We start from the raw sequence: 27,690 nt of genomic DNA, 5'->3' as shown, positions 1-27,690 counted from the left end.
AGACTCTGTCTTTTCCTTTTCCTCTGTGTTGATGCAGAGTAGTCTGTCAAGTGACATGGAAGATGATGGGTAGGATATCATGTTTCACCTGTACGTCTGATCTCAACCTCATATTCCAAGGCATGGTGAGTTATAATATCACCAGTTTCCCCCTGACAGCATTGGTTTACAACTGCACCCAATTTCGAAACAGAAACAACATGGTAGTATCAGCTTGTGAAACTCAAGTCTTCCTTAAGCATGAACTGCTTCTGCTTTCATTTTGCTTCAGATTCTTGTTGATGCAGATCACAACAACCACAAAGCTGGCAACAGCTGAATCTAGTAAGTTCAGCAGGCCTTCCACTTGACTCTAGGTGTTGTTTCTTAGGTATTAAAGCATGAATAAACAAAGAGAAAAGGCATTTGGTGGAAAAAAAGGAACATGCCCCCACCTTTCACTGAAAGACACTTGGATAACTGAAAAAGAATGACTGAAATTTATCTCCCACCAACAAGCAGTCTCTCAGGTGCTAAACTAATGAGAGAAGGTAAAACACTGATGCAAGGGTTATGCCCTATGCCACTAGTATGTGGTAACTAAAATTTTTAATATTTTCCTTTCTGGCACAGTTCAATCCTGGCTCAACTATACTAACAAAACCTCTTGCCTCTTTAGTTTTACAATTTAATAAAAATGTAATTTTCTGTCTTTCAATATCTTTCCTGTAAAAGTTTTATCACATATTTTGAACTAATACATGAGAGTGCCTTTTTTCATGTGTCAATTTTTTTTAAACAATTTAAATCACTAGAGAAAAATTCAAACATATTCTAAGCATCTTGCTACTGACTCAGTTCACTTACCAAGTGATCAATGTGGTCATCAAAACATTTGGCTGAGAAAACGATTCCAATCCTTTCTAGCTTATATGCACTGAGACCCAACAAGAATTATATAAAAGATACATAAATGACTAAACATAAAAGAGTTATATAAAAGACCTTCCTGTTTTCTAACTCTAATTCAGCAGAAACAGTGGGTCAAATGAAGGCTTTCACTGATTAATTTTTTTTCAATCAGGTGTTCTTCAGTAATACTTTGGCATGGAAGTGGTCCTGCTGTGGTCTCCTGCTTGAGTGCTTACCAAGCACCAAATGGTTCAGCTTTAGAGAGCAGAGCAATGAGGATAGATTATTTGAGCATGGTTCCAGGCTTTAGTAAGGAACATATTACGAATATGACCCAGCACTATTGTCCTCCATTTGAATGCGCCCACATTTTACCTCTGATAATTTTTGTTTCAAAGCTTTTTATGATCAGAAAAGAGTTCCCCACACTTTAACATTTCAAATACAGCACATTTTAAACTTGTGTACACGTTACTGCTCAAGCTGTATCAAAAAAAATTTAAATCCCCTGGCTAAAAATTATGGACTGTTCTTCAGGACTGCAGTCTGATTTTATATCACTTCTTTGAAAAGAATATATTAATGTAGAGTTTTATCTACAAATTCTTATATGTGTAAGTTTATTCATGCAAGTTACTTCAGTGAAATTATGAGTAAAGAGGAAAGACCACCAGATCTTGCTCTGCTCCCCTCACTACAAGATTAATTTCTCTGAATGAAGGGCTGGCAAGACTGTACCACGTAAGTGCCTGCAAGCTGGCAGTGCAAAATAGTAATTTAAAATAAAAAGGCCAACAAAACCCCAACACAGCAGTTGGCTCAGGTCACTGGCTGCTGTCCTTTCCTCTCCGACTCTCAAGCCCTTCACACAAAAACTTTGCTATTCAGTTAACCCAGAACCTGACAAATGTACCCTTTGAACTTAAAAAAAGCTTTCAGAGTAGGAAAAATAGCGATGCCCTCCTACAATATCTACTGCACCTTCAAATCCATGGAAGGGAAAGATCGAGTTTTGTCATGGTATCACAAGTAATGCCACAAGGATGAGCATGGGAGTCCCAGTTGTGAAAGAACAAAAGAGTAAAATCAGTACCTGTACCTTCACTGACCTATCTTCAGCCTGCCACGTGTAAGTCCCATGATAAGTTCCAGCAACATCCCATATTTTATCCCTATCCAAAAAACCTACAACTATGTGACTTCATTGCATGCCTGCACACTGCCTGATTGGGTAGTCTCCATCCCTGCAGGTTTTTAAGACCCATTGGATAAAGTCCTTAGTAATCTTGTCTTGTGTAAAGTCTTACAGCTGACTGTCCTTTGTGCAGGAAGTTGGAGGAGAGGCCTCCTGAGGTCACTTCCATCTTAAGGTAACCTGGACACGTAGACATACGCAAACACAGAGAACATACACAAATACCTCTCACCAAATTCCACCCATTTAATCTCTTAGAAGTTATGAGGTCATAGCTCTACTGAGTTTCCAATACCCCAAACTTTTGTCATGTACACAGAGATGCCAATATGTAACTAAGATCAGGAGACATACAGCTCTGCCCAATCATAGTTCTTAATGTGGATAATCACATATACAACAGCCTCTAGTTATCTCCCTGACAGTAGCTGCCAGAATTTTTTAGGATAGCTATGTAGATTAGTGAAGAGAACTATGAAGAACTATCACATGTTTCTTATTTTTCCTGACATTTTAAATAATGTATTCAAAAACCAGGAAATATTCAGTGCTTGCTTCCTATCAGTAAAAATAGTCATAAACATTTTTCTTAGCATCATTCAAGGCAAGGACACAAGTGTTTCCAGTACCTATGAGGTTTCTGCACTTAGTAGCCTGTAATGCAGAGGCTACACTGGCTGACTTCTGCAAAGTAATCTGGCTCTCAAAAGATAAGGTATTGGAGGTATTGGTTTACTGGTTGTATGTTAACTCCAGAAAGTATGTTCATCTGACAAGGACATTCACCAAGAGAGACTAACTACGGCATCATCTGCCTGGTTCCCTCAACTCTATGCCCAAGCATACAATGTATATTTAAAATCCTTGCAACATGGTATCTAAAATATGCCTTTTGCAATAGCTGGATATCTAATCCACTGTGATCCAAATAAATGGAAAGACACTTTCCTAGAGTACTACAGAAATCTGTAGTGTTTAGTCTAGAGCAGATATTTACACTGTGTCCTTGAACTTCAGTGACATGAACACCAAAGATAGGTGTGTTCTTTACCTGAACAAGAATAAAATGATGACTGTTCATTCTAAAAACTTTAAACACTATTCTTTGATTAAAGGCAATGCAGTTATATCCTGAAAAAGAATCAGCCTGAAGCATCTGGGGGATCAGAGCAGACTTGCAGTGCTAAATGTGTTGGAAAAAGCAAAATTTTCAGTTGGCCTCAGTGCACATCAATGTATTTAGAATAAACAGTGACTGTGCTTTTGTAACACATCCCTTATTTGAAGGACAAATGCATAAGAGTATTTTTCAGTGTTCTATTTTCACATTCATTAATGCCAAAACCAGAGCTTTCCAGTGACCTTGCTCTGCTCAGGACTGTTATCACTAATGGACCTACTGCAGTCTCATGCTCCCAAACTTCACAGCCCATTTCTTCCATGCTAACACACATACAGATAATCTGAGGGGGAAAAAAAATTCCATATCCATATCTGAGCTCCACGACTCCCCACCTTCTATTACTTCTCATAACACAAAAGGGGTTTTAGTTTGAGTGTGAAAGAGGGAATAAGACAGACCCAGAAACAGATCTTAATACCTAACACATGCAACAAGATGTCAGAGCACAAAGTTTATTCCAGGACTCGCTACTGAACTACTTTATGAGCATTAGGAAGTCAATGCCCCCCCCCACAGCTCCATTTCTCTAAACTGATAAACAATATTGCCTTGTTATAACTTGCAGTTTGTAAAAAGAGTAAAGTTGTAATGATTTTGGATTTCTTTAGCCAAAGGAAGAGTAAAAAAAAAAAATCGTAAGTTTTTAAAAAGATACTCTGCAGCCTCCAAAGCTAGTCCATCTTATGATCTAGCTGACCTCACTCTTACAAGATTCAGCTCCATTGTCTAACAACTTTCACTTGCTGGAATTTAAATCTAGTACTTCTTATCTGCTATATCAAGAACATGGAGAAGAAATTATTCCCTTGGTCTTTGCATCATCATGCTCACAACTTAAATCACTGACTGAAGAAATTGTATCATATCATATCATTATTACATGCAATCTGTTGCATGCATTTTGGAGCTTCAGTTAATGTAGACTAGCAGTATGGGAACTATTTAATATATCAGGTAATCCTAGCTGCCTAGGGTGGAATTCATCACCATTTGAGGCAAGTACCTCAGCTTCATTAATAGTCCATGAAGTGTTGGCCATCATGTACCTCATCTTCAAGTTCCAAGTCTAAAACAAGTCATAAAAGGCCCAGTTCCTCTTCAGGATTTGGCGAGCATAGGGTGACTGTCTCAGCTATGGATGCATACATAAGAAACACAGACTCAGAGAATTTCATTTGCAAGGGAGCTTTGGTGGTCATCTAGTCCAGTAGTCCAGCTCCCTGTCCAAAACTAGGTCAGGTTGCTCAGACTTGGGCCCAGTCAAGTCCTGACACCTCCAAAGATGGGTATGTCATAAACTCTTGACAAAGAGTTTTGGTAATTGACAATCCTCACAGCTAAAAAAAAAAGTTTCTTCATATCTTATCAGAATCTCCTATTTTTCAACTTGTTCCCGTTACAGAAGTCTAAAAGCAGCTGAGGTCTGACCCCTAATGCAATTAACAGGTTACTCTATTACACCATTGTGTTACTGCTCACTTTATTTGAAGGTCTTTGTAGTAAGCAAAGAGCCTTTTAACTTGTTGGTAGCGTGTTCCAAGCATTAGCAAGACAGGGAGTTAAGAAAGGTCTAAAGGTTTCAGAACACTTAGTATTTCTGGACAAGGAAAGTAATGAGATTCCTCCCCTCAAATGCCAAGTACTGAAATTAAGGGACTCATCCATAAGACAGTAGGGTTTTGGCATTCTGTTCAAAATCTAAAAACAAAGAAATATAAACAAAATCAATTAGAAAGTCTAGTGTTCATTTGGAGGAGATCCATTGATAATTGGAAAAACTAAGTAAAGGCAAATTAGAGAAGTTACGATGAGACTACAGAAAATATAAGAAATGAGAGCTTCAGAAATGTGAGCTACCCAGCAACTTCTGAGTAAAATCTATGCATTTGTAATAGGCAAAGCTCATCTGCCTGCTTATAATTCAGGAAAGATCAGTGTTGCTATGAGTATAGCAGAACTTGAATAATAAATTTAGGTGGAGACCATCATTTGCACTTCCCATTTGGTTACAAGGGCATTGTAACAGCTGTTTTTCTCACCAAAAGCAGCTGACTGGTGATATTATTTTTCAATTAATGATGTTACACTATGAATAGATTACTGCATGTAGGCACGAAAACAACAACAATTAGTGAAAGAAATTCAGCAATGTAACAAAGCAGGTTTTGGTTTCCATTTAATTGGAGGGTAGGGAAAGTCAGAGATGCAATAAACCCCTTCGAGACACAGAGAAATTTGTATGCTGAAGGTTCTCAAAACAATCTGAGACAGACTGAGTAAACACATCTAGAAAAAGAAAGAATTAGGGAAGTGTAGAAGAGCGGAGAACAAAGATGCCAAAGACTTAAAGCAGTGTTGAGAAAATCTAAGGGGATTTTGTTTTTTTAAATAAGAATGTAATTTTGCACTGAATCCTCAAATGAATAGAGAGTTCAGTTATTTAGAACTGAAATGCCTTCCCTCAATATCTTTACATTGTTACACGCACTAAGCCAAGCTGTGTAATTCCACAGTTGGTTGAGTGTGAAAGTAAAGCTTTTTCGTTTTACATTCCGAATCACAATAGAAGAAGAAGAGATGATACCAAAGGAAAACAGCCTTATGTTGAAAGACAGCACCCTACTGCAGTGGTGCTTTTGAACTCCGTTCCATACATCAACTCACATTTCATACTATCTGTGGAGAACACAGCCAATTTGTATAAGATGTGAGATCTAGTCTTAGAGCTCTAACATACTCCTCTAGCATAAAATGAGGAGTAAATCAAATAGCTGAAACAATGACCTCTGGACACATATTACTACATCTTTGACCACATCTCTAGGTCACAAAATATCCTCAATTCTTCTCGGAAGCAAATAAAAACACAAAATATCATGAAGGGGTAAATAAATATGACCCAGGAAAAACAAAATTTGCTTTGCAGGTACATGACTTACAACCAACACATATATTGGTAATATATTCTCTGCACCCTGCTATGAATGAATATGTGTGTGAATGTCAGCTGGTGCAAACAAGACTCTGTTTAAAGCTTGGGTCTTCTTTCTTGTGTCATTCTACTCTGCTTTGCGCTCCTTTCCCAGACAATAAGCAGGTGAGCACATTTAGATTCTGTCCATGTACAGCAACACATCAAGAGTTCCCATTCCAAGGACTCACCCCTCATAATTCACACCTTGCAGCTTTTCTTTCTTAAAAGAACTATGCTTTATACCTTTCACATATTTACTGTTTCACTGTCTTGCCCTGAATCAGAAACTGATGAAAACTAACTTGCAGTGAATTGAGGGACAGGGATATTGGAAAGATGATCTTTCTGATCTTTGATTTTATGAAACCGTATTTTTCAGATTGCTGATATCAGGATTAATTTCTCTGTCTGAAAATGCAAAGGACCCCCCACTACCACATTTGCTACAATCCTCCCCTAAACCCCTCAAAATAGAAATGATAAAATTGCTCTCTTTTCTTTTTCCCAAGTCTGTGGGAGTAACAGCCTTATTAGTAATTCCCTGTATAAGAAACAAGAGGGCCCCAGCAAAGAGCGTGGGAACATAAAACTGCTAGAAGAGAGAAGCCAAGTCATACACTTTGCCTATTCATTTCTAATAGAATGTGTTCTCAGCAGACAGTTTTATATTTTAAAAAAAAAAAAAAAAAGAGACTTAAATGCCAGTGAAGAGCTGAGGGGACACTTGGGTTATTGAACTACACCCTCCCAGAACCACTTCCTTTCTTCTCCCTCTGCATTTATAGGTTGTGGATGGTAAACAGCTCTTGTATCCAGCAGCATGGTCCTTCAAGTCAACTGCTGAGAGAAGTCTTTCTCCACAGCAGTGTCTCAGTGTCCCAGGTGCTGAGCACCTGAAGCCTGAAGCCAGACAGACACCAAAGAATGTTCATCCTTTGTGAAACACAACAAATGGAGATCCAGGACAAGAACTGGGAAACGAACTGAAGAATGGGTGACAGCTGAACAGACTGCAGACACAATTCTGATGAGCTATGACGAGGCTTCTCAGACTTTGGAGCTGAGGCTGTACAGACATTGACTGGTTCTGACTGACCATCTGCCTGGGGAGCTATTCCCTGGCCCCAGGGTTCTCTGAGAAAGCAGAGAGGAGACAACCATGAAAAGGAAATCCCTTGCATAATGCTTTAAGCTATGAATTTCTGTAAATGCTCCACAGCACCAGCTGAGGAAGCAGTGCATGAGCTTTCTGTTCTGTTCACTGAAAAGATATATGAAAGAAGGTCTGAAAACCCATGGGAGAATTATTTATTGCAAGTTGTAAAAAAACTTTTGTCCAACATGAAAAAAACAAGAACTTTTTTTTCCCCTGACTTCTGCAAAGTGAAAGATGAAAAAATACATAAAACTATCCGAGAAATGCACATGTTTTTTCTCTGGAACTTGAAAGGCCCACACTATTCAAAAAAGAATGTATAAAAATACCACCATGGTTTGTGTTTATTTATAGTATTCTTCACACATTCTACTTCAGTTTATTTCCTACATGTTCTGCAGCTACTGAAGAGTTTTGTTATCCAGCACATCTTTCAGTAACTACATGATGGTCTGTAAAAACACAGAAAATTCTGACTACTGAAGAAAAGAGAACATAAACATATTAAAAAATAGTCCACAACTCCATCTTTGACTGTCTCCCAACCTGCATGCTTTCTATCAACTTCATTCAATATTACTTTGATGTCTTGTTTTATCTAGTCATTGTTTTGGGTTTATGTGGCAATTAAGAAACTCAGTTTTTCTGGGACTTCTCAAAAGAGAATTGACACATATTTCTCTAAGTTTTGTGATATATTTCCCACATGACTGTGGGTAATGCCATCTAATTTTCCTGAACACATGGTTTTGAAGATACCACATACCTTCAGAAACATCAAAATATATGCCAGTAATGCACTGAAATAACTAATCTCCTTTAGACTACATTCCAGAGAAATATTTGGTATAATCAGGGTCATTCTTTTACATACCTTGCTTTTTCCCCCCCTACCATATCTTAGAAAGGTATTGTCATTCAAAGCAAAATCTCAACCCAGAACACCCAAAAACTTCCAATTAAACCACTGGCAATTTTTACCAAATTGAAAATGGAGAATTGCTACAAATATAGTAAAACATTTGAGTATTTTCAGAATATTTACAGAACACAGTACATTTTTTAGTCAGAATAAACTAATAATAAATAGTTTTTACATTTATATTTTCACCAGTTGTTCATACAATGTTTTAAAATGTTGGCAATGGTATAATTTTTTAAAAAAGTTATGGTTTGACTTACTGGGAAGTACAGGAGAAGTGATCCAAACAGAATGGTTTCCAACAGCACCAGCCCTGAAGCCCTGATACTCTAGAAAACAAAAACCAACACAAAATATTAGAAAATTCTCTGTGTATCATTTTCATAAAGGCATCTTCACTTTTGTCAGTATAACACTTAAAAAACAGTAATGTTTTTTAAGCTGTCATGCTTGCATGCTCCACACTCTTTAAATCACAGACCCATTACAATGGTTGTGTTTTACAAAATTCAATTTAAAAAATCATTTTCCTAAGTCAAACATTATCCAACAGACATTACCTGGATATGATTTGAAACTGCTAAATTTGCTGTCAAGTGTCAAGATTTAGAGATCATGGGAATTACAGACATGAGTTTAACTGTAGAATTTGTTCTGCATTGTTTAAATTTCAAGAAGTGCCTAGAATATTTTTGCTTAATTAATATTAATGATTTGGCTTCCATAATAAGTATGAATAATCTACAATTTTACTGAATATAGAGTGTGCCCTCAGACTGAAGTGCATTTCCTTTTCCTGAAATTTTTGTACCAAGATGTTGATTCATTAACTTGTCAGGAATGTAAAATACTAGACCATTTCCTCACTACATGTTGGTTAAGAAACCCAACATGGTTTTCTTAAAACTTAAAATTAATTTTTTTTTTCTAATGCAAAGTGTTTACCAAGAAGTTTGATGATTTAGGTACAGTGCAACTGTGCCTTAGAGCATATTTGTCTTAGAGACAGAACATCAGCACTTGTGAGAAATGTGAAACACTTGTGAAATGTTAAGGGTTAATGACCCAAAGACTTGACCACTGCAAAAGCAGGGGGGGCTTTTGTGAGGTGCTGTGTGAGGTACAGCCCAGGTGCAGAGGCTGTGAGCACCAGACGGTAACCAGGACAAATCAGTCTTTGTTTAGCAAGAAGCTGGGTTTGAGCCAGGTAAGGGAAGAGGCCAATAAGAGGCAGATCCTGAGAGGTGGGATAATGCTTTTTATCATGCCAGTGCCCTCCCTTCCACGAGTGGCTCCAATATCATACAAGACACTGGCAGAGGTCAGTGAACTCATGTCTCTCATGACTGAGCAACACTAAAACCACTAAAGAATTTTTTTTTCTTATTTTGTACAATGAATTTCTATATACCAGAATGACCAACAAAGCAACTGAAATGAGCTTCATATAGAGAAGGTGGAAATTTTCTAAAACACCTAAAGTCCTTTTAACTCCCATGTGGACATTCTTTTCTAAACAAGTGTTTCACATCCTGATCAGTCTTTTCTTATCAAGCTTGTTTCTGGGCAGCATGATCAGAAGACAACCTGCTGGGGCAAAGAACTTCAGCATTTCCAGCTCTTCTTCCATAACAATAAATTATGCCATGATTTTCTTCTCACTTTTGTTCTGGCAGGAACCATTCCCTGCAAATTCTACCTATGCACTTCTGCTTCCTGCCCTAAAAGATGTGTGGCTTACAGAGCAATACTGGAATTCAAAGTGGGCTTTAATTCAGCCCACTTTGACTGTACTTTCACCTCAGTCTTTGCTACCAGGAGAATGGGGGGGGGGGGTTGCCGAATGTTTACAGATATCACTGCTTTTCTAAACTGGATTCCTTGGCAAATGGAATAGACATTATAGCAGAGCTGAGTGCTATCCACAATGAAGAAGGAAAGCTCAAAACTTCAAATACAAAATAGTACAACTATTTTTACATAAATGTAGAGAAAAGAAAAAAAATAGTTTGGAAATTGAAGTATAAGCATTTTCCCAAACTACATTTTTGAAACTGTTGGCTTTCTCTACTGCAAAGAAAAACAGATATTTTAACACTTGATTCTAAAATATTTTTATTTCTTCCATAATGACCACTATAGCTCAAGAAGTCCAGAAGAAAAAATTATCCAGCACTGAAAATTTAATAACAGGGATTAAATAAAGAGAAGAAACCAAACTAAAGCAGAATGTTTCAAAATTAATTTACTAAAAATATTTTATTAGATATACAGATATTTCCAGAAGACTGTGAATAATAGCTTTTCCACTGAAAGCTGAATCTTCCACTGTATAGACTTTGCAAACTCGGGTCCCTAAGGCATGGCTGGGCGAAGGATCACAAATGCTTCACACTATGGGCATCTGAAACATACTCAGCAGTGAATATGCCCACACACCTCAGGAAAAAAAGCCCTTGCTCCTTGCTCTTTTAAGAAAATAAACGAAAGAAAGGAAACCAATGACAGCCCAAAGTCTCCGCCAGCTGGTATCCACCTATACAGGCTGCATAAATAAAATTCTCCAATAAAATTCACAGAAATTAGGGCATTTTAGGACACAGCCCTGAAATTTCACACAGTGGGAATTTCCTCCACTTGGGTGTAATATTTGTGGCCTTTTTTTCTTTGTGTTTCTTTTTTTTCTTTCTTTCTTTTTTTAACAGCTGCTTGGGGTGTTTTGCATGTATTGCTTGTTGGTGTTTATTTTGATTTTACATATTTATTTCTCTGGCTTTCATCTTCCGTTCAGTTTGTTATTGCCACTTTGTGTGTTCATTTTCCATTCAGGGTTTAATTTCTATCTTTACTTATCCGTGGCAGTAGAACTGTCCTGTCTGGATTTCCATGTCTCACTCAATGGTTACACATTGCTGACACCTAAGTAATACTTCAATTTATTTTGTTTCTGGCTTCATACTAACTTTTATCCTTAGCTATAAGTATACCATTCACTTATCTAGGTCTGCAAAAACTACTGTTTGCGAAGGACTCATTTACGCCTTGGGATTTGCTCAGTCTTCCATCCATCTATTCTAACCAGGCAACATTAGTAGCCTTTGCCATTCCTTATTCTTGAATCTGAGGAAATAACACCATTTCTGGGAAAAATCCCATTAAGAAAGGAAAGTCATACATGCCTCTTGGCCACTGCTAAAGGGTCATAAATAAATGTTTAATATTTATTTGCACAAGGGCAATTTTAAAAAGTGTAGCTGCCTAAGTTGCATTAAGTGTAACAAAACAAAAGCTGAAATGACGTATAAACAAGCACAGAAGATGGTACATTTCAACTGTCTGTGGTCCTAAGCAATCCATGAAATACAACAACATTAATTAGCACTGAATTCCTGAATGTCATCACATAGATCAGTGAGATGAGTGTCAGAGTATTTTCATAGTGGAGAAAAAAAAAAAGAAGCCAAAATAAAATTAAAAGTCATCCTGTATCAGTTACATTGTGTAATACTGAATTAACTGAACTGTAGACTTTTGGTGTCAGTCCAGAAAGACTGTAGGTTCCTCCAGGGCCACACGGCACTGTGTATTATATGAGCATAATACCATGGAAACCTACTGAGGGGGAAAGGTTGTCATATTTTGATTTTTTTCACCTTTGTTAAACAGTTCTGCCACTTCTGTAATATAAAGAATAACCAAAGAGGGCTGTGATTTACAGAAAATTTCCTTTTACAAAGGTGGTTTCACCAGAATGTGAGATTGCCCTTCAGATAAGTAAAGCACATCAGAAAAATAATATTATATAAAATATTATTTCTATATATTTATGTATGTTATTATATATAAATATTATTTATGTATTTTATATATAATTTTTATATATTATATAAAAATCAAATCAGAGAAAAAATTCAGATACACTTATTGGATCTCAACTTTGAATACATTCATATGTATTAAACTGGGAAGCGTATCTACACTCCACGTGTAGCTGGAAAGCACATACGGATACAATGGTAGAGAAGCAAGGAAATATAGAGAATGGGCACAGGTTTGCTCTGCTGTGCTAAGCTGATATATTTGAAGTGACTAGAAAAATTACTATGCAAATTGGCTCAAAAGAAGTGAAATAAAAAGGGTAGCTAAAGGTAGATGGAAAGGCAATGTGCTCGCTCTGCCGTGCTCCCTTGCACTGCAGATCTGGCAGATCCATCCCACTCTGCATGTGAGGACATGGGAGATGTCATGAGACCTTACAGGAATGTATTCCCAAATCTGACTCTTACTTCTCTGAAAACCCTTCCTGGTCAAATTATTTTTATTTCTGGTGCAGGTGGTTCTTCTATTAAATGAAAGAAGTGAGAAGAGATTATTGTCAAGTTGAAAATACGTGGTCTGAAGTGGAGTTGGTTGAAATGTTTTATTACCAGTTGTTTTTCTTACTAAAATACACTTTCCCAACAAAAACCAGCAAATAATACACAACAAATAATTTCTTTCCAGTATAACTATATTTTTGACTTGATTTCCACGTGCTGTTTTTCTAAAGCCCATTGAACCACTTTCCTCTGTCTTATCCCATATACCTTTCTCCAAACACAAAGACACTGTTATCTTTCTTAGTGAAAGAGCTGTTTGGAAAACCTAAGCAAGTACTAATTTTCAGGAATTTTATCTCAATTAAAGTTTACTTTTAAGAAACAGAATGCAGAGATTCTTCTTTCTGTCCCTGAGGCTGAATAACAGCAAGATGTTTGACTCTGCTGTTAAGAGACAGAATTTGGACTTCCAGTTCCCAGACACTGATATTAGGAGTTACAGAAAAGAGTGGAACTACATTTCATACTGGTGATTATCCTAATTTTATTTACACCTGAAAGATGATTACTGAGGAATGAAGAATGGGCACAAAAGCAACTGGAAGGAGTTCTCTGAATCTTCAGTTAGCACCCTATAACAGTAGTGTCATAAGTTATTTATTGTCTTGTTAATAAATTCAGGGACTGATTAGGATTGCCACCCAGGAAAACAGAAATGTCAAATTGCATAACAAGGCTTTGCTTTAATTTTATAATTGTTGGTTGAGGTAAAAAATTTAAACAGCTCATTCCCAGCTAACTGCAGGAAAAAACTCTTCAATTCAAGGGAGGAAGAGTTGTAACTCTTGAAAATTTCTCTGTAAAATAATGAAGAGGAAATTGTGTGTCCTGCTCAACCTTTCATCACACTAATACTTTTAACCCATTTGAATCATAGCCTCCTAGTAGAATACAGATTAAAAGTGCAGAAATATTCACAGGAAAGGGCAATTTTTCAAAGACAGGCCTACAGTTACAGGCTGCTATTTAAACTGTATTGACAAATCGTCAGAATTTTCTGGCATTTGCAGGTTTTGTGCAGTATTCCTAAACCAAATAAATATAATCCTCATGTTCTTTGATTTCCCTTTCAAGCCTTTGAAGAATACTTACATGAAAGTCAATTTCTTTTTCTATTACTAGTTATAGCTGAGCTCAAACAGAATACAATTATTAAATTTACTTTTTAGTTGAAAAAAAGAAGTCAAGAAAAGCAAAGGCCATCAATCATAAAGCAATTTCATTAAAAGTACATCAGATGTCAGGCTTCCAAGAAATCCCCAAATATTTTATTTTTCATTTCATGTGGTCCTTGTTCCTTTCTGTTATACAAGTAACGAAATCTGTTGAGATATATCATGATGAAGGCAAGGTGTTCTGCATTTAGAAACATGGGTATTATTGCATCTAATTTGCATTACACCACCTACAAGATAGACATTTGAGAAAACAGTATTTTCTGGTGAAGAACCATCACAGTAAAAATGGTTAATGTCCCAGGGACATCTTTTCTTATAAGGGCAGAAATTCCTTCCTTGGGGACATGCTGCTTAGATCAAGATACCTGCTTCTCATCAAATAGTGGTGAATATATACAGGAAAGAAAATCAGTAATGAGGTACCTTCACAACAGTCTATTTACAGCTTTATAGTTAACTTAAAAGATGAATATGTACAATGACAATCATAAAAAATATGGATCACTTAAAGTGTCTGTTTCACTAGGTTACGCATTCAATTAACACAGAAATTAAATGAAGATCCAAAGACATTCCTTTCAAGAATAAATTGCACTCTAATATTGATAGTAGCCTGATCACCAAGAGATTAAATTGAATATACAAAAAATCTGATGAAATAGGAAACCAAATTTCAGGAGCAGGAGGTGAGGCTCAGTATGTTGCTCTGTTTAGTTTACAAATAGCTTCAGAACACCTGAACTAAATTTCAGCTTTCTTATTCAGCATGGCCTCACCTATTACAGAAGATAAACCATAGCTCACTAAAACTGTCTGTATAAATTGTAGTTCAACCACACAGAAATAAACAGTTTATGGTAAAAGGATAAAAAACCCAAGCTGACTGCGAAGTTCAAGATTCACAACATCTCAGAGGAAACCAACTGAAAATTACGTGAGAAGAGTTCGAATAAATCTGATTGAGGTAAAAAAATCTCATTATTCTCATGACTTATAAGGCAAATTAACTATAGGTGAAAATCATTATATTAATTTCTGATCAATCAAAACCACATAATTCTGAAGGTTTTAAATCCAACTTCAGTTTATTTTATTCACTTTTACTTTACAAGAGGCAAGTGCTAAACCACTCCAAATGATTACCTTATGATTGCATCTGAGAAATCCTAATCCCCAAAATGGTGAGATTTTTCAGCTCCTCAGAATTTATTAAACTAAGTAATCTCTCTGTAAGTTTAGATCATGGAATGTATGTTTCACTGGAAATAAAAGCATATTTGTCTTGGAAGGAAATACTGCTACGCACAACTTAGTAATTATTCCTACCAATGTATCGCTAAACGGCCCAGCCCCAGGGAAGCCTCAATTAAGTGCAGATCGCGCACAAGGAAAAAGTGATAACGGCTGTGCTATCTGCACAAAGTTAAGAGTTTAAGACAAGGGACAGCATATGGAGGAGGGCAGATGAGAACAATGGAACAACAAGGCAATATCACATTTCAGAACTAGCAATTAGTAGTCCCAGCCTATCATTATCCCACTCGAAGTCAACTTTGTCAGCACTTGAATCTGAAGACATGATATGGAGAGCAGGGATGCTCTCAGAAAGCCTCCACCAAGCATGAGGAAAGTATGACGGGAACAAGGGGTGTTTTTTTGGAAAAGATGAACAAGATGAGGCTGGTGTTGACACTTCTGCATCAAAGAAATGGCATTAGGAGACAGAAAAACGCTCATGCGGGAGTTGAAAAAAACAGAGATATACAGCTCATGTATGATGTCAAGAGGGAGATGCAACGAGGGCAGCAGAAAGTGGCAGAGCAGTAAATCGTGCAGCATTGTTTCGAACAGACAGCAGCAGGCTGCGACTGCATCTGCCATGGCCAGTGGAAAGGACAGCACAGTAGTCAGGACACAAGACACCAAGATGAGACAATAAACTGCAGACTAGTAGAAAACATTTCTTTAAAGGGAGGTCAGAAGGAGTTCAGCAAGGTTTAGACATTGCCGGAGGCACAGTGAGCTCCAGAGTCCAAAATTACCTTTGGTAACAAGCAGGTTGCTACAGTAACTATGAAAGCAGTAGCTGGGATGTCCTAGAGGGAAGCAGGAGATCAAGGTTTCTTTTCTGCTATATTGAAGTTGATGAGAAGAAAAATGTCATGATTTTATTCCAGACAGGGGGAGGCATGGCTGGGCCAAGGAAGGCAAAAAGCAATGTTACTGTAGACATAGCACAAAGTCCTAATGAGATGCTGACAGCATGAGCCTGCTCCTGAAAACCTTCAACTTCTATCCAAGGAAATGAAAAAAAGAATGAAGAACAGGAATAAGTTTTAGTTTAGTTATTTTTGGCTATATCATGTGGTATATATGTTTTATCATATACACCACATGATATAGCCAAAACCAACCAACCAACCAAAATATTAAAAACAGCATGAAGTTTCTACCATTAACTAAAAGGTTTGCAGTGTCGCATATGCAGTGAAAAATGCAAGACATTTCCTAGAATAATGTTTCCAATACAGTTTTATTTTTACTATTTGAAAGTTCTCATGCTACATATTTTTCCCCCGTGTTTTCTTTCCCTGTTTCTTAATTTATGTTACTTCTTTCTTCTCTCTGGGTAAAACTTCTAAAAAACACTATTTTTTCATCTTCATAAGATCTTCTCCTTAGTTAAATTGATTCTTGAACATCAAAATGGGGTCTTACTATTAGAAAAAAAGAAAAAGAAAGGTCTGCCTCAGACAGAAGTCTTCTCTTGGAGAGGGAGGCATGACAAAGACCTCATGCAAGCCACCAGGGACTTTGCTATTGCTATTGATTGTACAAGGAAAGTTCACAGCAGGATACAATTCCAAGACAAATAGCAGGATAAATAAATAATGTCGTCGTTATTCTGCTGACATGATAGGAAGTCTCTTCCCAGCAAATCTGTAAATGCCCATTGAGGAATCCAAATGTAATTTCAGATAAATGCAACTGCCCTGAAGTTACTGCATCAAAGAATCAATGGGGAAAGCTTATTACCACGTGACAGACTATTCAGTCTACTCAGATACCCTATAAGGGCTATAAATACAAGACTCAGCAGGAATCAGAGAGTAACAGACAAGCAGAATCTCAGCAGTTTTCTCAGTTTAATAGATGACTCTGAAACAACCTTGGAAAAACTTTTTTGTGATGTTGTCATTGTTGGAAAATATTTGCTGAAATTCAAGAATTCAATTACTTAATTTTTCATAATTTTTTTTAAAGTGAAATCATAATGCAATAGAATTCAATGAACATAGGCCTTCAAGGCTACTACAGCTTTTTTTTTGCTGACAGCTATATCCTTGGCCAGCACCGTACCCTGAAAGTGCACTACCAGCTCCATTCATTTGAACTTTGGGGCTCTGTGTTGCAGAGTTTTGTGGAGTACTGGTGGAACAGAAGGTAACAATGATTCACAGTCTGCAAGGTCTTATGCAGCAAAGCATTAAGATTAAGAAAGCAAAGGTCAGGAATCAGTTTCAATGTCAAAGTGGAGCAAATGTGTCTCAATTCACAGCTGATTCACATCACTTTGAAGGCAGTGCACTTCTTAAAAAACCATGAATGTTTTCCAGATGGGACCCCTAAGGTGTTGTGCAATTGAACTTTGTAGAGACAAGCTCTGGCTTAATATAAAGTTACACAGAGAAGACTGTAGCTTTTGAATCCTTAGAGCTACTCCTGAGTATTGATGAAAAGTTATTTTTATGACCTGTCTTAGCCATTACGAGTAGACTGTATCTAGAACACTAATTTCTTTTTTTGCTTTCTACCACCCTGCTCTTCTCATTAGCTCTTTTTTATGAGGCTGAACTGAAATCAATGAACTTATTTCATATCTAGATCTTTATTTTCTTCACACATCAGCATTCATTAGGCATAGAGTGTCTGTAGTTTAGTTTTCTATTCACAAGTACTTGACGGCTCTAAACTGTGTATTAGAATGCAAATACATACTCATGTGAAACCTTCGGCCTTAGGAAGGGGATACACACAATAAATACCCTGCAAACACTGCAGCCATGCCTACCAATGTCTGCAGTCTCTGGGAATGCCGGCAGTCAGTACATCTCCCTGAGACTCAACTGTTGCTGCAGGCTAACAGCCCCTCCACTTCTTATCCTTCCAATATGGCACTCTTAAATTATTTATGTGGGAGCTAAGAAAGTACAGCATCCCTAAAGGCACATCTTCTCTACACAGAAAAATGGGAAGGGACACGCAAATAAAGGAAATGAGAATTCCATTAAAAACAACAGTTTCGGAAACAGTATCGGCAATGTCTTTCAACTTGCACACCTGAAGACTACAATAAACTTCCTGAGAAATCACAAGAAACTAGGTTCTCACCCTAGGATAGGATAAAGAAAGGGTGTCTAATGCACTGCAGAGAATGCGTATATGCTGAGTGAACTATCAGGTATGCCCACCAGAACAGCATGTAAAGGCAGCTGCTCCATCTGTGCAAGATCTCTTCCCTCTATCAAGTTTCCACTTCAGCTGAAATGTCAGAAATTGTTGTCTAGGGAGAAAAAAAGCAGAATGTGCACCAAAGATGAAAGCCATCCAGGCATAAGCACATCAAGATGCCACTGTGGAGTCAAAAAACGGGAAAAAGGATTGGCTGATTTACATCAGAAAAAGAGGTATGTTTGCAAAGCCAGCATGCTTTAATATTTAAAGATGTATCACACATCAATAGGCTGTGATTACCTCATTCTAAATTACTCTATCCTATCACAGCTACAGTAAGGGTGAAAAGACATTCTCGATTTTTCAATATTAGAAAGGGGAACTACAGCATAAATTTGCATGTTGCCTTTCCATCTATGTGCAGTTCTGTGCAGTGTTTAAAATTGCACTGCTTAGGGACTATCCTCACAGTTTTGAAATCATATTTAGCAGATCACTTAAATATATTTACACTAAATAAAAAATGGGATACTGGTGGCAGCGTGTATTTTGCCACTCTGAACTCCAAACTGAAAATCTGTATTTGACAGAGTAAAAACCATACAAAAACAGTCTGTAGCTATTATTTGCCACATTTCCCTCAAGAGAGGGAAAATTATTTATTCTTGTTGATGATTAGCCATATGGTCCTGTTAACTGTATTTACCTTGATCAGTGTTCAAGATGTATATTTTCCTCCTCCCATTAAAAGCATTTGTATTTCCGTATTTCCAACAGCTCCTGAATGTTCATAAAGGGGGTGGGGGGGGGGTGGGGAAGACCAGTACTATAAAACATAATGTAGTTTAAAATTTCCAATAATTGGAATTGGAACTGGTCTTGAACAGGGCAAAGTCCTTCATTCCAATGGGCTCTATTACAGTCCTTCATCACTGTTAATGCCATATGAAAAAACCATTACAAATTACTTTGTTGAACTCCAAGCATTTTTCCATTATTTTTCAGAGCTGAAAACAACCTTTGCCAAGTGTGCTCGCTACTCCCAATTTTACCTTGACATGCTGGATTTAAATCCAGAGATACTGGCCACAGGTGCATCAAGAAGATGGAATGACCAGATCCCCTGCTTGCTCTCTGTTCCCCTATTTTCAGAACCTGGTGGCACCACAAGGTTAGTGAGATGAGGGCAAAGTAGTTTGGCTTTAGTGCAATTACTCTGAAGCCTTTAGCATTGATCTGAATGAGAATTCCCAGCAAACAAGACCCTTTAGAAAAAGTCTAGCATGAGTCAAGGCTGCCAGCACATTCTCATCTCTCCTTCATCACAAAGCAGCAATTAGTCTCTTCCACTCAATAGCTAAGATTAACTTCTCTGCTCTCTTTGCCAGTAGAGATTCTTGGCATTTCTTAAGGGCACATACAATCCTCACAGCAGTTGTATTCTACCTGAGAGCTGCCTGTTTGAGGTGGTGGGCTGCCGTGCAAAGATCAGTTATTTTCAGCTTTTCTTTCTGATTCATTTTAAAACACAGCCTGGTAACTGAAGAGCCTTTTAGGTTCTTTGCAGGTAATGTCCTTCCACAGTCCAGGACTTTTACAAAGACATTATTACAATGCAACTGGTTTTCTCTTTAAGGCTCTGGTAGATTTCTAGCCATACTTTAAGTCTGAAATTAAAAAAAAAATCTGATTTCTATTCATAGTTATTTAAATGTTCAATTTCTTTCCAGTAGCTTTGCTACCCATACACTGCATGTCAATGCATAATCAATGCTGCAGGTGGTCACTCCCTGTTTGAGCTCTCCCTTGGTCCGTACAGCACTGCCTACACAGATGAATTCTCCTATTTTGTAGATGCTTTTTCTTACAAAATCACTGTTCAGCTTCTCATTTTTGGGAGTATTTGTTTTAATATCCATTATTTCTGGCCTTGTCTAACCAGCTACTTCTGTTAGCTTAGCCTCATATTTTTTGGACGTGTTTTTTGTAGTGATGCTTGCATTATTTAATCAATAATAATGCCACAGCACATAAAGATGTTTGCTAGTATCACCTTGAACTGTTTTGTTCCTCAGTTGCTCAGCTTAGAGAATGTTTTGCACCTCTGTACACAGCCATGAAAATCTGACTTGGTAACGCTGAAAGTTCTGCAAGATCCTCTCATACCCAAACTTTGAAAACCAAGGAAATAAGAGGAGTCTGTTCTTCTACAGACTCCTCTGTCATTGCTAAGACACATAACATGACCATCAACAGCACTGAGCCTGTTCCTTGTTTCACATCCAGTGTCCCTTTATTCCTCTTACATTGCAAAAACCTCACCACCTTCCCAGGTCAGAAAATCACTCTGTCAGAGCAGTCAAAATAGAATTTCAACATTTTCACTAATGAGGAAAGATTTCTTTTACCCAGGTTTCATCACACAATTCCCTCAGTGACATTAAACTGGTGCTGTCAGGTGCTGTCAGCTTTTCTGATGGGATTTCACAGGTTTTCATCTCCCTTGAGTTTTTGAGCCTCTTGCACCTTGTGTCAATACCAGGTTCATGGCTTCCAGCTTTCACTACTGATTGGCACAAGGGCTGTCCACAGCAAAGATTTCTTTGAAGTGTCCACACATCTGATTTCCCTTCTGTATTAGCTATGAATAATTTTTTCTCTTTTCACTTTGTTCGGCACATTTCCCCCATTACTCTCCTGCTGAAGTGCTTTGTCTTTTCCCATTTTAGCAGTAGCATCTCCTCTTTATCTGTTACATTTTTCATCTTTTTCTGTCTTTCCCTACAAAGCTTTTCACTAGTGGTTTAGCTTCTGCTACTCCTTCTGTGCCTTATTCCAAATTTTTTTGTTCTTATCGTTTTGGAGTTCTTCCATCTCTTGGCAGTGGGCCACCTTTTCTGTCTGTGACTTTCTCCAGTTATGACTCTTGGAGTTTAATAACATTACTGCTGAGCTGATCTCAGGGATGCTGAGTCACTTTCACCTGTGTTTGACAAAGCCTCAAATGAATTCCACAGCATTGACTGGAGTTTTGTCACAGTATCTTTTTGCCATTCCATTTTGTTCTTTTGGCCAATTCCAGCTACTGTTCAAAGTCACTACTTTGCAGATTGGTCAGAGGTACCAGTAGTTTGGATCAACTGTGTTTTGGATGAACAGCTGAATTTTGTTGTCACCTATCAAATACGCAAGTCTACACAAGTAGTCAAGAACCTGCAAGTGTATAAGTTGGACCTAATGATCTTTAGTTCTTGTCACTATTATAGGAAGTCTTTATAAATACAGATGTCACATATCCTATCTCCTATTGCTCCTTTACTGCTATTATTGTAAACCTACTACACAGTAAATAGTTCAGCAGTTTTCTAGACAGAAGTCTGAAGAGGATTCTTCAGAGAAATCTTAATAAGTTCTAGAAGAAGAGACTTAAAACTTCAGAAACTTGTAAAAGTCTCTCTAAAGAGAAGCCCAGCTCTTAAAAGCCAGTCATCTGGCTTGCTATAGGCTTTGCCTATTTACTACCATTCATTTTGTCAAGATCTGAGTGGGAACTCACAAGCTGCTATTTACAAGTTCTCTTTAGAGTCTTATTATTACAGCCTAGGTCAATAACAAGGATCATGTCAAAATGAAAGTTATATCATCACATTTTGTCAGTAACACTTTGGCAGTAATTGTCCAAAAGGTCTCTGTTCTCATGGTCATGCTCTTTGGCAGTGTAGCACTCCATCTTTTACTCGTGGTTGGTCTTTTAGCAACTGCCTTGGATCTCACATATATTCCATACTGTTAACAAAACTAGGCCAATGGCAATTTTCCATTTTAAGTACTGCTTGGTCATAAGAAGTGCAACCAGTGCGATCTGAATAGCTCAGGTATTTCTTCACTTCCCTAAAATACTTACGATCTGCATCTGCTCTTACAGATGCATTGATTGTTTTAAGACAAAAAATGTCTTATCACTTCCATCATAAGCTAAAGGATGCTTATGGACCTTTATCATTCTGTTTGTGAATTATTATACTCAGAATATCACGGCCAAGGTGCCTGGGGTGTTTCTTCCCAAGTGCTTTCTGTTGGCAGACCTTAACTTTTCAGGAGCTTAGATTTTTGAAGGTAGTAATTTCCAGGAGCCCCTATGAAGTACAAGCATTGAGAAGTTGTCTGCAGTCACTTTTACTGAAGAGGTAACCTGGCCCCATTTACCTTCTGGTTTTACTGATCAACAGATAGATCAAAATGCCACATATCTACTCTTCATTCCTTTCAGCACTGAAAGGGCCTTAATTTAACATCTTTTATTTTCAACTCCCATTTTTGCTCCCTTGAACACTTTGAATTTGATTTAGTAGCAGTATACTGTTCTGTTAAAATATTGCATTAAAACTATTTTTGCAACTATTTGAATACTGTAGTGCTACATGTGGGAGAGAATCCAAAGAAATGCTCTTCTGACTCCCACACAGCACAATGGAAATGAGCAGTTTAACACAGCAACTTTAATCACAGACATATATACTAACCTAATTGTGTTTTGCTTCACTAACAGTTGGAAATTCTCAAAAAGGCAGATATTTTGAATATAATTCAATATGTGTTCTTTCATTTTCATGATTTTACCTCCTTGGCAGAGAGCACATAGTAAGCTACTAGTTTTCTTCCTTCACTCCCAATTTCTGTCATTTCCCAATATAACCAGCAGTTTTCTTATGCAAATACTCACTGTTCTCAGTCTGTTTGCCCTTCATACAATTTCACATTTCATGGTAAACACACAAGATCGTTTTCATGCTGTACCAACAAGATAAAGAACACTACAGGAATATCCAAGAAAAACCCAACTGAATGACATGAAAAGCAATAAAAAAATTTATCAGTTTCTATTCCTTGAAAACATCAATCATAATGGAAAGGTTTGTTAATCACTATATTATTTCTTTTGTCACATGTTTCCTTCCTTTTTCCTTGTGGGATACACATTTAGAGAAAAGTCAACTTTTCAGTAAGGTACCAAAACTGTAACCGAATCCATCTCTGGTCAACTGAATGGACTGCAATGTCTTAAAGGTATCATTGTTTTCAGGGAAAAAGAATGCTCTGTTTTATGTCTGATTCTCACTCATTCATATGCCATGATTTCTAATCGTAAGAGGGAATCTGGAAAAAAATAAGCACAATCTTTTTCCTAATGACTGAAAAGCACTTCAGAAGCAATGGAAGATGTGTATATGCCTCTTTAGTACTGCTTTGGTATTAAAGATTCAGATTCCATGTGTTTCTTCACTTATAGACTACTTTGGAGGAACGACAAATCACAAATGTAAACATATGCTTTTCATGACTAACAGGTTTTGAGAAACACAAGATTGCTGTGTTATGTCTAAGAACACCTTTTTACTGTAGCAGATTTCTGTATCACAACATATACAACTGTACAGGTGCAAGAGTGAAAACTCAATGTATTTGTGAGAAAACATAAATATTTTCTATAAAACAATCAATATTTCAATGTGTAAAAAAGAAGTCAAGCCCAGCTTGCAATAGTTGCATATCACTTCGTAAGTCTAGGAATAGTTTTCAGTCACAAGAAATGCTTGCCGTGATGTTGTCTACGACATTAAAAGTAACATTCCCAGATTAAAACCTCACAAAAATCAGAATGAAGTTCTTCTGCTAAGTTAATGTCAAGCAACTAAACAGATGCCGACAACAAACTTTTCATAACGAAAAACTTTATGAATACAATTAAGTCTGTAATTTGAATCATTTAATATAATATCATAAATACAAAGACACTGTCAGAAACATAAGAGGGGAAAAAAAAAGAATGTTATTGCTCATTCTGTGATTTCCTGGCAGGATATTAAAGTCTTTCAAAATGAGCCACGCATTTGTAACACAGACCTGCAGGATCAGGAAACTGTGGGATCAAGTGTTCCAAAAACCAAAATGGAAATACTTATCTAGTTATAGAAAGTAGATGAAGCTATTAATTTCAATAATGTAGCATACTGTGTGCACACCTACGTTTCCCAAATGTAGGTAGTGAATATATGCCAGTTTCAGTTAATTTCTTTTTAGCAAATTTGAAGTTTCAGAGAATATTCTGCATTTACTGAGGCAACAGTGAGATTCCAAGAGATGTTACCTGATTTTCAGTGAGGTAAGTTCAGTGAGGTAAGTTTCCTGAGGTAAGCAGGAAGTTCATTAGCTTAGTACATAAATGCTGCACCAGCAATTTACAGGCACTCCTTAGTATACTCATGCTTTAGTGAAAAAAATAATAATCTTTAACCATAGAATCACATTTAAACTCTCTAGGAACCAGATTATTCAGAAAGATTTCTCTTTGCCATAATCATTTTCCAGCTAATCTCTCAAATACATTGAAACCAAACATCATTTCCAGTAGTGGTAATGCAAAGAATTTCAAGATCCCGACTTTCTGAAAACCCCATGTCCCCTTAGATATGTGCATAATTAATTGGCCTGGTTTTCCAAAATTACTTAACAGTTTCCCTGATTTTTGCTGAACATCTATAAATGGAAGCATATTCCACTGGAAGACACAAATTGCTCTGCTTTAACCACATAAACAATTTAGGAAAACATTCCTGTTTGGGAATCCCATCCTCCCCTTGAGCTGCGCTCCTTAGCCTGAGAAACTGGCTCTCAGAATGGGAAGCTATACACCCAAGATAAATGAGCATGTACCACCCAGTGAGGAGGAACATCAAAGTAAAACATGTGGGTTTATTACCTTTGCCTTGCGGAAGTGGTAGACCACCAGCATGCTTATGAAATCCAGCAGCATACAGAGCGTTTGGAAGGAGATGATAGCCAGCCGCAAATACTTGTCCTCCTGTGCATAGCAGGGAGTATCATCTGTGCAGAAAGAACATCCTTCTCGGCAGGGTAGGCAGGTGTAGACTTCTTCTGACAACTCACCACCAGAAAAGCGATTTTCTGCATCCTTTCCTGAAAGTATCAGAAGAGTGAGGGGAGACACCTTCAGTTGTACAGGATGGGGAGTTATCACCAGCCTCTGCTGGGTTTCCTTTCCCTCCCCTTCTCTCTCAATAAGGTACAAAATAGCTCGGCCAGTGCTGCTTTTCTTTGAACCATCCTTTGTAACATTCAGAAAACGCAGACCAATGAGGCAAAGGGAGCTTATTAAACATCAAATGCTTTCCTGTTATATTTAAAGTGGGCTAAATCTGCACGGAAAATTCTATGAAGGAGAATTTTGAATGGGGAAAAAGTTACATTAAATATTTGGGAATAAGGACAGGATTTTACACAGACAGATTAAGGGCAGACCCATTAACTACCTAATGTTCATAGTACAAGCACTGATCCTATTTCAGATTGTTCCTCAATTTTATAAAAATGCTATCTAGTGAATCAATGAGCTTCAAATTAGATGAAACCCTTCTTAATTAACATTTTTTCAACAGGTTGTTGCATGATTGCACTGCTCTGTCCTCGAAGTCTAAGTGCACTGGTTTAGCTAAGTATAGTTTTCCATTGTTCACACAAGCACACCAGAAAGAAAACCTACTGGAAAGTTAATATTTTGTCTAGGAAAATCAATGACTCTTTAACTGACATCTTATCCATCAATCTGAACCCATCAAGAGTGCACACAGGGTTCCTAATTTTTCTGATCTATGACACTTGCCCATAAACCCCTGTAAGGCTGCTTACCCTGCAGGCCATGAATAGAGTTAAAAGGTGAAAGAGAAAGGGGGCAAAAAAACCCAAGAATATTGTTAAATAAATGGAAAAAATTAATTTTTTGAAAATGTTTTTTATAGGCAAGACAGCCTTAGGAGCTCACAAAAAAAAACCAGAATGTGGCTGAAGCCAAACCAACGGTGTATTATAACGTGTGATAAGTCCCGGCACTTTTTACAATGCTAGAGAAGTGCTTCAGTTTCTTTGATCAAAATTCTCCTACTCTGTTAGTGAAACCAGTAAACTGTGCATTGCTGAGTCCTTGAAGACACAGCCTATTACCCCTATGCTGCACATACACGTAGGCTTATGCAACTCTCTTCAGACTTTTAGCTTGGAAAACTGAAGCAGAAGGTTATCTACAAGGGTAATTACTTCTTGCTTTCTCAAATCTACGTCCAAATGTGCATGAGCACACATCTGCTGCCAGGCAAAGCCTGGGAAAGGGACAGAGGCCATGCTCCTTGTCCTCACTGTAGAATGCTTCACTCTCACAACCCAGAAGGAGTAGAGAACAGGATGGTATTTCCCATGCAGATTGTGATTTCTCCTTGGAGCTTTATTCTACACTAAGATGTTGGAAACCTGAATATAGAAGAGTAGTGCTGACTCATGTTGGAAGTCAGATTTTTAGATACAAGGACTCAGCAAGAAGAGATCTTGTGCTTTTTTGACCCAGACTGTGTGAGGCAGGAATGGAAATCTTGGAAAATAACCATGCTTTGGCATACCAAGCAGATGGAGAACCTCTAAGGAGCACTAATGTTGAGGATATTCTAGGAACTTCTCTTCAGAGTACACACCCATGGACCTCAGTCCATTATCATTCCAAGAGCTTTAACAGAAACCACCTTCTTCAAATCTAATATCAGATCCCTGCCTTCTTAATTACAGCTAGAGCAACAGACTCACACTGTCCCCTGTCAGAGACAGAAGTCACAGTCTCTCACCTCCCATCTCCATATCCAAACCAAGCGTGCATTCCCTACTGTCCAAGTTTTCCACTTCATTTTGTCAACATTTAAGCTCATGTCAACATGCTTTTCCACCACATATCTGTTCCTTTATCATTTCTATAGCTGCCCTTCAATTAGTTCATCTCTTTAAAACTTCACATTTCTGAGCCCCATAAGCCATTTGTTAATATATATTTTATTGCGTCAACTAAATACATTATTTGCAGTATAAATACTTACACAGAAGAAAAAAAATTCAGGACTCACAGTTATGAAACTACTTGTCACAAATATTATATGAATATGGGTTGAAAATTTAACACCATCCTAAACTTGATGCACTTACTTTATTTCTGAAACGTTCAACCTTGAAAGTCATTGCAAATACACTATATTCCATTTTATCAAGCAGTTTCTTATCTGAATCATATGTGGCAGTATCTTCATGTGGATGCTCATCACATACTACAGGGATAACAATTAAATAAACAGTTGCACGTTGAAGTAAATATCCCACGGATATGACTTCATAACACAACAGTGAGCTTTTTTCTAGAATGTCTGATGTCATGTTTAGAGATAGGGATGGGATGCACAGGGAGGTGGTGGAACCACTGTCCCTGGAGGAGTTTAAGGAAAGACAGGACACAGCACTCAGTGCCAT

General features: G+C 37.5%; 1 protein-coding gene across 1 annotated transcript in view; it reads right to left on the bottom strand.

Annotated features, from left to right (window-relative positions):
• Window positions 1–27,690, bottom strand: part of GPR158 (G protein-coupled receptor 158) — a 187,149-nt gene that overhangs the window by 75,091 nt on the left and 84,368 nt on the right. Inside the window, exons 4-5 of the mRNA XM_066199205.1 lie at window positions 25,094–25,311; window positions 8,582–8,650 (exon numbers count right to left, since the gene is read on the bottom strand). Of these exons, the coding sequence (XP_066055302.1) occupies window positions 8,582–8,650; window positions 25,094–25,311 (287 nt within the window). The remainder of the gene's footprint in view (window positions 1–8,581; window positions 8,651–25,093; window positions 25,312–27,690) is intronic.

This window comes from Chamaea fasciata, unplaced genomic scaffold, assembly GCF_029207755.1.
Source record: "Chamaea fasciata isolate MVZ Bird 193981 ecotype frontalis unplaced genomic scaffold, bChaFas1.0.hap1 SCAF_1, whole genome shotgun sequence".
Lineage (NCBI taxonomy): Eukaryota > Metazoa > Chordata > Aves > Passeriformes > Sylviidae > Chamaea > Chamaea fasciata.
The sequence above is the reverse complement of the archived record's forward strand: the minus strand, read 5'-3'. Positions and strand labels throughout refer to the sequence as shown.